The sequence below is a fragment of the Clarias gariepinus genome, chromosome 7 (genome assembly GCF_024256425.1).
Source record: "Clarias gariepinus isolate MV-2021 ecotype Netherlands chromosome 7, CGAR_prim_01v2, whole genome shotgun sequence".
NCBI lineage: Eukaryota > Metazoa > Chordata > Actinopteri > Siluriformes > Clariidae > Clarias > Clarias gariepinus.
The window spans coordinates 21,041,821-21,054,384 of NC_071106.1; the positions used below are offsets into that span (position 1 = coordinate 21,041,821).

Here is a 12,564-nt window from a genome sequence, read left to right on the forward strand (position 1 = left end):
TCAAACACTGTTTTGTGTGTGTGTGTGTGTGTGTGTGTGTGTGTGTGTGTGTGTGTGTGTGCGTGTCCAGATCCAGATGTGTTTACGGAGAAACAGTCAGAAGCTATGCAGTACTTCAGATGAAATGCTAAACCTTCAGCATGGTCTAAAAACCAGCCGCTCAGAACAGGTTCAAGTATCTTTGTTCACACAGACTAGAAATATTCACTTAAACAGCATATTTTATTTTATGTAAATAGTACAGTATTGTACGTGCATCAGTTTCAGTTTTTAGTCCATAATTTCAATTATGTGTAAGTACAAATATGTCATGTACTTACATGGACTAAAACATGTGACATCTACAGTACATGACTCCTAAACAGTGGTTATGATGTAATATGCTAGATGAACCCAATCTGCAGTGATCTCCTAGTGTAGAAATAAAGTGAAAGAAAAGTCTGATTGCAAAAGCAGTTTCATACAAATGCAATTACCCTCATCCTGTCACACGTTCATGTGTAGTTACCTGAAATAGAGCATCCTGTTACAACTGTCAAAACTGTGTCACCTGTGTGCTCACACCCACATTTGTACGTATACATCTTCATAAAACATACCGCTGTAAAATATCTGTAACAGTGCAATATATTTGAGTAGTCACACTGCAGTTGCATGCATGTAGTTTATGTGTAATGATTGTAAATGTATTGGAACAATTTTATAAGTTTTACTGAGCTGTTTTTAATGAGGAACAACAGTTTGGCATCAATGATGCATATTGGGTTAGAAATCATAAGGTTCATAATGTTGCTAAGTTCTGGGATGCATGTACTTAGAGCTTTAGATCTCATTGCAGATTTAATTCATTTAATTTTAATTAGCTGGTAAGCATGCAACCTGCTTGCAATCGTTCTAATTTTCTCCGTCTTTTTAGCTGGTGCAGAACTTCTGTCAGAGGCTTCAGGAGACCATGAGACCTCTGTCCTGCTACAACATCCAAGAAGTTCAAAGTGACATCTTGTTGGCAGAGGAAGCTCTCCAGCATGCCAGGACAGCCATTGTAGTATGTGTCTAGCTATAATATCGATCATATCTTCTCATCCAGAGTTTGATGAACAATATGGTGACTTAAATGAATAATCTCTGGAATTTTAATGTAAGCCTCGATTTTTCAGTTTCTACCCCGACTCTATGAGTTGGGAAGGTCGCCCTCTGCTGGTGTAATGGTGCAGCACATTCTGGATGATACAGCCAAAGCAATAACCAGTGAGCTGACTGAGGAAATCCAGGTAAAGTATAAAAGTTGTAATCCCTTAAACATTACAGAGTACCCTGCAATTATTTAAAACATTGCAATGTTTGATAGAAAGAAAGTCCTGTGTATTAGTGTATGTCACTGCCCTGTCCTGAGAGTTGTGTCTGCTGGTAATGTCATGGACAGGAGCAGGCTCAGGTCATGTTGCAGTCTGCTCAGTCTGCCTGCCCTCGGCTCGTCCAGAGGACGAGTGTAAACGAGCAGCTGGCCAATCGCGTGGGCAACAAAACACGGCAGGCTGCCCATTTTGTTCAGAGTGTAGTACAACAGGCAGAGAGCAGCATCACGGAAAAGCTCAGGTAATACACACCCACCCACACAGTAGATCATTTGTACAATTGATAATTTTACAATATTGAAGTACTAATGAGCAATATTATTATTAGATTTTTTCCATATATGCAAACTTTTTTAAATTCATAGCAAAAAAGTTTTACCCTCAATATAAATAATAATTCATACAATTAAAATGTATAAACATTTCACTGTCCTGCGATGGATTGGCCCCTGTTCAGGATGTACCCTACCTCGTTCCCTAAGTCCCCTGGGATAGGCCCCAGGCCCCCCATGACCATGAATACAGGATAAAGCGGTATAGATGACGATGAAACATTTCACTGAGCATGTATTTAAACAGTTGTTTATGATATTGATAGGTTAGTTTTAGCTAAAGTCAGCTTGTATGTTAGATATCACTATTTGTGGTTTCTAACACACTAAATCAAATCATAATCTGTCTTTGTTTAACTTACTGTGGTGGGAAATGTATTTCGTTATAGTATAATTGTTCTTAAAGGTCAAATTGATTAGATTTTTATTTAAAAAGAGCCATACCTTTTGGTACAGTTAGTGAGCAGTATAGCACAAAGTGAAAAAGCTGGTAGTTTAAAAATATAAAGTGTCATGTAGTGTAATATTTTGTTACTAAATTAGATTGAACAATGTAAATGATCATGATTTCATTATTCACTGAACACTATATGGATCACTGAATTTAAATTAATTCCTAGAATTAGAATTCCCACTTTGGTAAAATATGTAAACTCAACAGAATGCAAGCAGGCAAATAATGGCAGGTTTATGTTAAACTCATTAAATAGAAATGCATACATTTACAAGCCTAATTTATTGTGCTGATTATGTCCTTATGGAGCATTTATATATTTTTACATTACCTGGAGATAATGTAAATATATAAATGCCCCATAAGGACATAATAATTAAGCAAAGATAAAATTTTAATCTAACCATCATTGTCATCATTTAGTAGCATGTTTTAATATAATATATAAACCTAAACATAGACCTCATGCAGCTTAATAATACGTTTTATTATCTTGCAGCTTCAAGACCTACAAAACCCCAGCAGTTCTCTAACTGTGCATTTTGTTTGCTGCCTCAGTTTAAATTATGTGTCATCCTGTTATGATTCTCATCTCAGTTTTGCTCTGAGTAATAACATTTCTTCTGTGCTTGTTGTCTTTCTTCAACTCTGCATCCATTCTCCACCCCTTCTTTCCTCTCTCAGTGAACTGAAACTGTCAGTCAGCGTCTCTCTGGTGGAGAGTATCATCGAGGAAGTTCTGCAAGACTTGTCAGTGGCGCAGCAAAAACTGGTGTGTGTATACCCTCATGTTCTGGCATTGTGTGGATGTGTCCATATGTGTGCATGTGTGTGATTGTGTGCAATCCCATCCTACTTATTTCAGGAGAAGCATTTAAAAGAGTACTCCCAGCCCTCCAACAGCAAGACCAATGTTCCGCAGCTGAGAGTGGTGGAGCAAGTGTTCCCCACTGATGAGGTGAGTTAGGGCACAATTCTCCTACAATAAATCCACTTCCCTTCAACACTGATCTACGCTGTAGAAAGCATTACGCATGTCAGTTGAATTATTGTTTATAGGTTTATTGTAAACTTCTGGTTACATTTTTAAATAAATGCTGCTTGAAATAAATACACAATAAATATTGCTAAAAAATATATACTGGATCTACAGTAGTAAGGTAGGTCATTAATAGTTTGTATCACCCTAAATAACATTATATTTAAAAAAATGCCCTTCACTTTTTAGCAAGAGATAAAAGCTGTAATGCGCACTACATTAACATAGAAAGTAAATAAACATAAAAGCTAGGGGTGCAACCAGAGCCGGACCTAACCTTCCTGTGGCCCTGTCAAGAACTAACCTGAGATGACCAGAAGACGTAGCTTTAGCGGTTAGCCCTTTGTAGCGTGAATGGTAAACCCAAACGCGGATGAAACACGAGTAGGCAGGATAATCACGCTTTTAGTCTAAGGACTCTCACAGATGGGGAGTAAGGGAAAGACACAATCTAACCCGCGTCCTATAAATACACACTCGATCAGGAATTGAAACCAAAAAGATGAGTACTCACAGTTAGGTGTAGGAATCCGACGTGGCATCGGCAAAACTCAATGACTGAGCGAGGTGCTATGGTTTGTTTACCTCTTTTATACTTCCTGGTTTGCGACCGCTTAACTTCCGGGTCCTAGTGCCGGTCGCGTTCCGAGTGTGCATGACAGTACCCCCCTGTCCAGGACCGGCTCCAGACGGTCCTGAGGTGGAGGATACCCTGTGACGGTAGTCCCGGATGAGCTCAGGATCGAGGATGAACCGTGCTGGGACCCAAGATCGCTCCTCGGGGCCGTAGCCCTCCCAATCGACCAGGTACTGGGTGCCCCTGCCCCGAGGTCGCGAATCGAGGATTCGTCGCACGGTGTAAGCGGGACCGCCGTCAATGATTCGGGGAGGAGGAGCTACCAGAGGTGAAGTGATGAAGGGTTTTAGCTGAGATGTATGGAAGACTGGGTGGATCCGGAGCGCCGCAGGCAGCTGGAGCCGGTAGGTGACAGGGTTAATCCGTAACGTGATGCGGTATGGTCCGATGAACCTTGGTGATAGTTTTCTTGATTCGGTGTGCAGATGGAGGTTTTTAGTTGATAACCATACCTTGTCACCTACGTGGTACAACCGTCCCGGCGGGTGTCGGCGGCGATGCTGGGCGACGTAGCTGGTGTTGGCTCGCTGGATGGCGCGATTCGCTTGATTCCATATCCGCCGACACCTACGGACCAACTGTTGGGCCGATGGTACGTCAACCTCCGGTTCTTGATGGTCGAACATGGGAGGATGGAAACCATGGCACACCTCAAATGGGCTTAGGTTGGTGGCTGAGGAGACGTGTAGGTTGTGAGACAGTTCGGCCCATTTGAGGTAGCGGGCCCAGGAGCGCTGGCGGTCGGACACGAAACATCTCAGGTAGCGCTCCAGTTGTTGGTTGGTCCGTTCCGTCTGACCATTAGTCTGGGGGTGGTAACCGGATGACAGACTACAGGTGGAATTGATCAGACGGCAGAAGGCCTTCCAGAACCGGGCTGTGAACTGGGGCCCTCTGTCCGAGATGATGTCCTTTGGGAACCCATGCAGTCGGACTACGTGTTCCAAAATCAATTCCGCGGTGTCTTTAGCTGATGGGAGTCCGGCTAGGGCCACCAGGTGCACGGCCTTGGAGAACCGATCAACGATGGTTAAAATGGTGTCCTTACCCTCTGAAACCGGCAGGCCCGTGATGAAATCCAGGGCGATGTGCGTCCAGGGCCGTCGAGGAACTGGGAGTGGTTGGAGTTCCCCTGGAGTTGGTTGGTTTGTGTCTTTTGCCCTGGCGCACACCGGGCACGCCTGAACGAACTCGAGGACGTCTCTCCTCAAGGAGGGCCACCAGAATGCTCGCTGAATAAATGATAGGGTTCGTCGCGCCCCAGAATGTCCGGCGATGGTGGACGAATGCCCCCATTGGAGGACCTCCGCTCGCAGCTGTTGGGGTACGTAGAGTCGTCCAGGCGGCACACCTGCCGGTTCGGTCTCCGCCGCCTGTGCCTGGCGGACCCTGGTCTCCAAATCCCAGTGGAGGGGTGCGAGGATTCGGGATGGGTGGATGACAGGCACGGGTTCTGCCCGGGGGAGATCGTCCTCATACTGGCGTGATAGGGCGTCGGCTTTGGTGTTCTTCGACCCAGGACGGTAAGAAAGATGGAAATTATATTGTTCGAAAAATAGTGCCCACCGTGCCTGTCGTGGATTAAGCTGCTTGAGGTTCTTGATGGTGATCAGGTTCTGGTGATCGGTCCAGACGATGAATGGCTCACTGGCGCCCTGGAGCCAGTGACGCCATTCCTCCAAAGCCCACTTTATGCCCAACAGCTCGCGGTCCCCTACCCCGTATCGCTGCTGAGTGGGGTCAAATTTTTGGGAGGAGAAACTGCAAGGGTGCAGTTTCTGGTCTGGACCTCGCTGGGAGAGAACCGCGCCGGCGCCCACATCCGACGCGTCCACCTCCACAACGAAGGGTTTATTGGCATCCGGATGAAGAAGAATCGGGGCGGTGGTGAAGCGATGACAGAGTTCCTTGAAGGCTGAGATGGCGGTAGGATTGAGCTGAAATGGGTGAGGTGAGGGCCTGGTCAATGTGGTCAATGGTGCTGCAACTGTAATGTAGCCCCGGATAAAGCGACGATAGAAGTTCGCAAACCTGAGAAACCGCTGAAGCTGTTTGAGTGTCCTGGGTAGGGGCCAGTGACGTACAGCTTCTAGCTTCTGCGGGTCCATGGCCACACCCTGGGGCGAGATGACAAAACCCAGGAACGTGGTGGAGTGCTGGTGAAAAGCACATTTTTTCAGCTTGCAGTACAGTTGGTGAGCGAGCAATCTCTTTAAAACAGCACGTACGTGTTGGATATGTTCTTCCAGGTGGCGAGAGTAGATGAGGATGTCGTCCAGGTAGACGAACACCCATCGGCCCAGCATGTCTCGGAGGACGTCATTTATGAATTGTTGGAAGGCCGAGGGTGCGTTGCAGAGTCCAAATGGTATGACCAGGCTCTCATAATGTCCGGTGGGTGTGATGAATGCCGTCTTCCACTCATCACCCTCTCTGATGCGCACCAAGTTGTAGGCGCTCCGGAGGTCCAACTTGGTGAATAGGGTGGCACCAGAGAGGGCGTCCAGGGCTGAGTTGGTGAGTGGTAGTGGATGTCTGTTCTTAATGGTGATGTTGTTTAGCCCCCGATAGTCGACACATGGGCGAAGTTCGCCCCCTTTCTTCTTTACGAAGAAGAACCCCGCGGCGGCAGGCGAGGTGGAGGGCCGGATGGTTCCCTGACGGAGGGCGTTGGTGACGTATTCCTCCATCGCCTGCGTCTCCGAGGTGGATAACGAATAGAGATGGCCGCGGGAAGGGACGGAGCCCGGCTGAAGTTCTATCGCCAGGTCGTAAGGGCGATGAGGCGGGAGATGGGTAGCTCGTTTCTTACAAAAAACTTCAGCCAAGTCTCGATAGGCGATAGGGATGGCGTTGGTGTCGACGTCGGGGGCCTCGGACTCCCTGGAACACGTCCCAGTCCGTGCCTGTAGGCAGAGTTCGGTGCAGGTCGGCCCCCACTGGAGAATCCGGTTCCGGGTCCACGAAATGATCGGGTCATGCTGTAACAGCCAGGAATAGCCGAGGATGATGGGCGGTGATGAGATGGTTGTAAGGTGGAATTGGATCTGTTCCTGGTGTTGGTCTATGGCGAGCGTGATGGGTTGGGTCTGATGGGTGATAGGGCTGGATGACAAGGGCCGACCGTCGACCGAAGTGATCTTTACCGGCTGGGATAACGCCTCAGTCCTCACCCCCAAATCTTTGGCATAATTAGAGTCAATGAAGTTACCCGCGGCACCGGAGTCGATGAACGCGGCGCTTCGAACTTGTTTGTGGCCAATTTGGAGGTTTACCTGAACCGTGAAACGTGAGATGGTGGCGTCGATTGTGGAGGAGAGGTGGAGGGGGCCCGGTGAGTCTCTCCTTCCACTCACCGGGGCTGCGCGTTTCCCGGGCGAATCGGACAAACAGCTCGGTGGTGCGCCGCCGACCCACAGTAGGCACACAGCCCCTCTTGATACCGTCGTTCGCGTTCCGCCACGGTCAGGGAGGCGCGTCCCAATTGCATGGGTTCCCCGGCTCCGGTGTCAACCACGGCAGGAGGTGGAGATCCGACAGGTCCAGTAGTGGAGGTGGTGAGAGCAGTAGGTGGTCGTGGCGTGGTGTAGGAGAAGGTGGGTGCAGGCGGCAGGGTCCTAGGGGCTGGCTTCGGGCGAGAGAGAATGCGTTGATCGATACGGAGGGAGAGCTGGATCATCCCCTCCAGGGTAGCAGGAAGCTCTCGCCCGGCGAGCTCGTCTTTGATACGTGGAGCCAGTCCCTCGTAGAAGGATGTCCGGAGCGCGGCATCTCCCCAGTCGGTCTGCACAGCGAGGGTCCGGAACTCAGCAGCGTACCGGCTCACGGACGATCCTCCCTGCCACAGATGGTAGAGCTTGGTGTCGGTCTCCACCTCGCCCGCTGGGTGTTCGAATGTGAGTCTGAGTTGGCGGGTGAACTCATTATATGAGTGCGCGGTGTCTGAATCCGCCCGAAGAACTGCCGTGGCCCACTCAGCTGCCTGCCCAGATAGCAACGAGACCAGAAGCGCGATGCGTAGCCGATCGGTGGAGTACCTGGTGGCATTGAACTCAAACACCAGATCAAGCGCTGTTAGAAACACATTACACTTCCCGTCCGTGCCGTCCCATTTATCCGGGAGTGCCAAAAATACATCAGAAGGAGGGGTGGGGGGGGGGGGGGGGGCTTTGGTGCGGCGCCGCGGCCGCCGCGACGGGAGACCGTCTAGCCGCGCTATCCACAGCCGCCCGGAGATCCGCGTTCTCCCGCCGGAGCTCCGCGACCTCGCGGCGCAAGTCTTGGAGGTCCCGGCGCAGATTAGCGATCTCCCCGGTTAGCGTGTTGATGAGCTTGGCGTGCTGATCAACCACATCGCAGAGGTGTGCGTAATCCGCTGGGTTCACCGCGGAAGGCTCAGTCATTCTGTCAAGAACTAACCTGAGATGACCAGAAGACGTAGCTTTAGCGGTTAGCCCTTTGTAGCGTGAATGGTAAACCCAAACGCGGATGAAACACGAGTAGGCAGGATAATCACGCTTTTAGTCTAAGGACTCTCACAGATGGGGAGTAAGGGAAAGACACAATCTAACCCGCGTCCTATAAATACACACTCGATCAGGAATTGAAACCAAAAAGGTGAGTACTCACAGTTAGGTGTAGGAATCCGACGTGGCATCGGCAAAACTCAATGACTGAGCGAGGTGCTATGGTTTGTTTACCTCTTTTATACTTCCTGGTTTGCGACCGCTTAACTTCCGGGTCCTAGTGCCGGTCGCGTTCCGAGTGTGCATGACAGGCCCTAAGAAAAACAAAATTCTGCTAAGGGCCCCTCATTCCTGTTCAGCCATTTTCTATTGACAAACAGTAACACCTGACACCGCATTGCTCCCACTAAATTCCTCCGTCCTATAAAACAGCTGACGCTGTCTGTCATTGAATAAATAGACCAATAAAGAGCAGAATGGCATATAAATAAACAATTATTATTAAACTATTGATAAATAAACAAACAATATAATAACAATATTCATGCTAAGTGTTTTAACATAAGCAGTGCGGTTATCTTTTTTAAGCTGCATTATAAACACTATTGCTTGTTGGCATTTATCAAACATTATAAAAAGTTGTGCTTGACCCTTAACTTTTGTCAAGCATGAGGTCTAGGTAAACATGACATGCTATGTTGCAAAAGGTGGACAGACAAAGAGGCAACTACCCAGGTTAGCTAGGACAAAGCCAGGCATGCTCCAACTTTTCATCTGTTACTGCAGCTATTAAACTGTTTTTTTGTTTTTTTCTGCGTGGGCCTTCCAGCATTTAGGGCCCAACGCAACGTGTGTAATGAGTGTATAGGAAGGTCTGGCTAACAGACTTACAGTTACGACATTATTGTGTTATGGTTTTTGGTCATAGATTGGATATTTTTTGGATCAACAAAAAAGGGAGATTAATGTCATCTTAAAGCAAGGGATGTTTGCCCTAATTCTTAAAAAAAAACAGCATTAAATATGTTTAATTAAAAAAACTGAAATATATAAATAAGTAAAACATCCTTTTTTAGGAATTCATTTTTTTCCTCTAAAAAAGGTTTTAACATTTTTTTTTTTATTAAATATGTGTATGTGGGTTTTATCAGAGTGGGGTGATTTTAGCAGTGCATTGGGGGATTATGGCGGTGTGATTTGGCAACCCTAACAAACACAAAACTAGTGCATGAGAGTGTTTGCTTATCCACAGTGATGAACATTTATTCATTAATTTATTTGGCAATTCACAGCATCTAAATAACTACCATTATTTTGTCATAATACAATTGGTGTTGCTGTATCTTTAGTATGTGCCTGTTATCTGGAGGAACAGTTTCTGCACTCGGAGCATCAGACCAGCTCCATCTGTCAAAAGTAGGTCCATTCATTTCTCTCTCTGTTTCACTTGTTTATAACAAGAGTTTCTTTAAATGCTATCTATCTATCTATCTATCTATCTATCTATCTATCTATCTATCTATCTATCTATCCATCCATCCATCCATCCATCCATCCATCCACACACACACACACACACACACACACACACACACACACACATATTGTATATATAATTTAGTGATGGGAAGTTTAAATCATTTTAGTGACTCAGTTCTTTGAATCTCGTTCATCAAAATGAACGAATCTTTTTTTGAGTCATTAAGTTCATTTCGTTCTTTTGATCAGAAATAAAATAAAATGTTACATTTTAAATAAATAGACCCCCAACATGTCTAAATACACAAATTTTGGCTATAAGTCCGGTAAAGAAAATATTACAATGTATATATATATATATATATATATATATATATATATATATATATATATATTTTTTTTTTTTATTATTATTTTTATTTTTTTACAAATGAAATTTGCATCCCATGAAAGCTCATATGTTTGTGTAATTTTTACATATAATGAGTCTTTCTAATAAAAAACCCTACAGCACATGTATCACAATGCTTAATGCTTTTCTCTCCTGATTAAAAGGATATTTCAGCTTTAAATCATAGAAGTAAAAATTTATTCAAATTACAAGCCATTCATTTAGGATAGAAGCAATGAGCCGAAACAGCTGCACCGCATTAGCTGAGCTACATTACTGGATTTAGCTTGCGCTGCACTCAGGAGTTTCACAGTTTAATTTTTCACAGTTTAAACTTTCATAGTTTAATCATTACTTTAGTGTTGTCAATTTTCTGTCAGCACATTGTGTGTGTGTGGGGTTTTCCCTTATTTGTGTCAAGGGTTCCTCAGTTTAAATGGGGCAGGGGACCTGAAAAATAGGGTGTATGCTTGTGAACAAATGACACAAAATCAGCGTGTAGAGTGGGTTAGGGTAACCCTAGCTCGGGTAGCTCACAGGTCATTTTAATCACATTTTAATCACAGTTCACTGAGTGTCTTACTGGGAATAAGGGAGGGAGAACGATGGAACCACTGGCTTGCAAACAGCACAATCTTTCACCCCACCCTCATCCTCTTTCTTTCTTCTTGCTTTTATTTCCACATACAGTCTGTCCCTGCTGCATAACAATACCAATTTCACTATGGTCATTTTTCTAATAAGCAGCTCCCACCTCCAGCAAATGTCCTCTCTATCCTGTTTTTTTCATGTCCTATTCGGATTCACACATTAAAGAACTGGATTCAGGCATACGCCTCTCTCACTATCTCTCTGTTGCTTTTTCCTCTCCCCTCCCTTCTCTCTCTCTCCTCTGCCTCTCTCACCCTCTCTGCAGGTCTGCTGGAGACGGAAGGCGAGCAGCAGGCACGAGCAAGTGCGGAGTCCCAGCAGGAGATGGAGGGAGACAGAGAGTCAGGAGGAGGAGGATTAGGGGGAGGGGTGTTGTCATTGGCGACGGGCCTGTCCGTCACCACAGGCCACACCCAGCTGGGGAGGGAGGTGGAGTTTGGTGGTTGTGGCGCTGGTCCTGTGGCCGCTCGAAGCAGCAGAGAGCCGCGGCGTCCCGAGCCCTCGCCTCCTCAGCCCCCTATGGACCTGCCCAGCGAAGGCCACACGCTGAGGCACTACACCCGCTCCAGGCCCCGACCCAACCGCCACCATAGGCAGCCACCCAGCAAGCCTCAGGTACGAGGGGATAATAGGGTAAATAAGAGGGAGGAAAAAGGCAGATAGCAGAGTGAAGATGGGCAGAGAGGTTCGGCAGCAAGCAGTGGGCAGAGAAGGGCTGAGAGGGATGGAGAGAATTGGGAAGGGAGAACAGAATGAGATGCAAGCAGGAGAGGGATGGAGTGAGATGGGGGATGATGGAGGACTAGAGAAGGGGGAGGGATGGAGAGAGGGAGATGGCGGCACTCAGGTTGTTGCAAGCAGCCACCGCAGCAGCAGCCAAGGCTGCATGCATGTATATGTGTGTGTGTGTGTGTGTGTGTGTATGGAGCGTGCAGCAGCCCCCGGCTCGTGCTCTATAATTTCTGCTCCTCTTCGTGTTATTCTCCTTATTGTTTTACATTTACTTCATAATAATGCTATGACATGGAATTGAATGAATAGAAATGTAAAGGAAAAGAGAAATAGGGTTGGAGATTTCTTTGGGTGTGTATTTTTCATTGCCATTTTTGAAGGTGCTGTGTGTGATTCCCAGCTGGGTGGTGTGTGTGTGTGTGTGTGTGTGAGAGAGAGAGAGAGAGAGAGAGAGAGGACTGTCAAACAGGGCATGGTCTCTCTTCAGTCATTATGGTTGGGTCCTCATGGTGACTACTGTATTGTCTTAATTATTAATGTTCCCACATCAAGCATGTTTGTCTCTCTCTCTGTCTCTTTGCCTTGCGTGTTCTGTCATCTCTCTATTATTGAAAATGGTGGATCTGTATATTGACGTAATTCACTGAAATAGTGTCACAGTGTTGGATCTGAATCTGCACCAGTCTTTGTGTGTGTGTTTGTGTGTGTGTGACAGTGTGTGTAAGCAGGCTGTTATCAGGTGCAGTGTTATATTTGGCTAGAAAAAAAAAATGTATGGATAAATGAATAAATGAAGGTATTTTTATTAAAAGTGTTTTAGTGGATGTAGATTTCCCAGCATTTTTGATGCACGAGAATCCTTGGTTTGAATGAAGTGCTTAGACGCAAGTGCTCTATTTATGGTACCGTGTGTGGCGTGACTGTGTGTAGGGAGGCGTGTTTGCATGAGTGTGTGTTTGAGTTTGAGCTGCTAGTCAGTCAGCGAGTGAAAAAATGCAATCAGTGTGTTGATTTAAGATCCCACTGTG

The 12,564-nt window shown here is 46.3% G+C and overlaps 1 protein-coding gene across 2 annotated transcripts in view; it reads left to right on the forward strand.

The window, feature by feature from the left end:
• carmil2 (capping protein regulator and myosin 1 linker 2) overlaps positions 1 to 12,564 on the forward strand; it is a 53,816-nt gene that overhangs the window by 21,512 nt on the left and 19,740 nt on the right. For both annotated transcript variants that reach the window (XM_053500461.1, XM_053500462.1), the window contains exons 24-31: positions 71 to 169; positions 917 to 1,045; positions 1,158 to 1,271; positions 1,424 to 1,596; positions 2,826 to 2,913; positions 3,007 to 3,099; positions 9,633 to 9,699; positions 11,070 to 11,419. In XM_053500461.1, the coding sequence (XP_053356436.1) occupies positions 71 to 169; positions 917 to 1,045; positions 1,158 to 1,271; positions 1,424 to 1,596; positions 2,826 to 2,913; positions 3,007 to 3,099; positions 9,633 to 9,699; positions 11,070 to 11,419 (1,113 nt within the window). The remainder of the gene's footprint in view (positions 1 to 70; positions 170 to 916; positions 1,046 to 1,157; positions 1,272 to 1,423; positions 1,597 to 2,825; positions 2,914 to 3,006; positions 3,100 to 9,632; positions 9,700 to 11,069; positions 11,420 to 12,564) is intronic.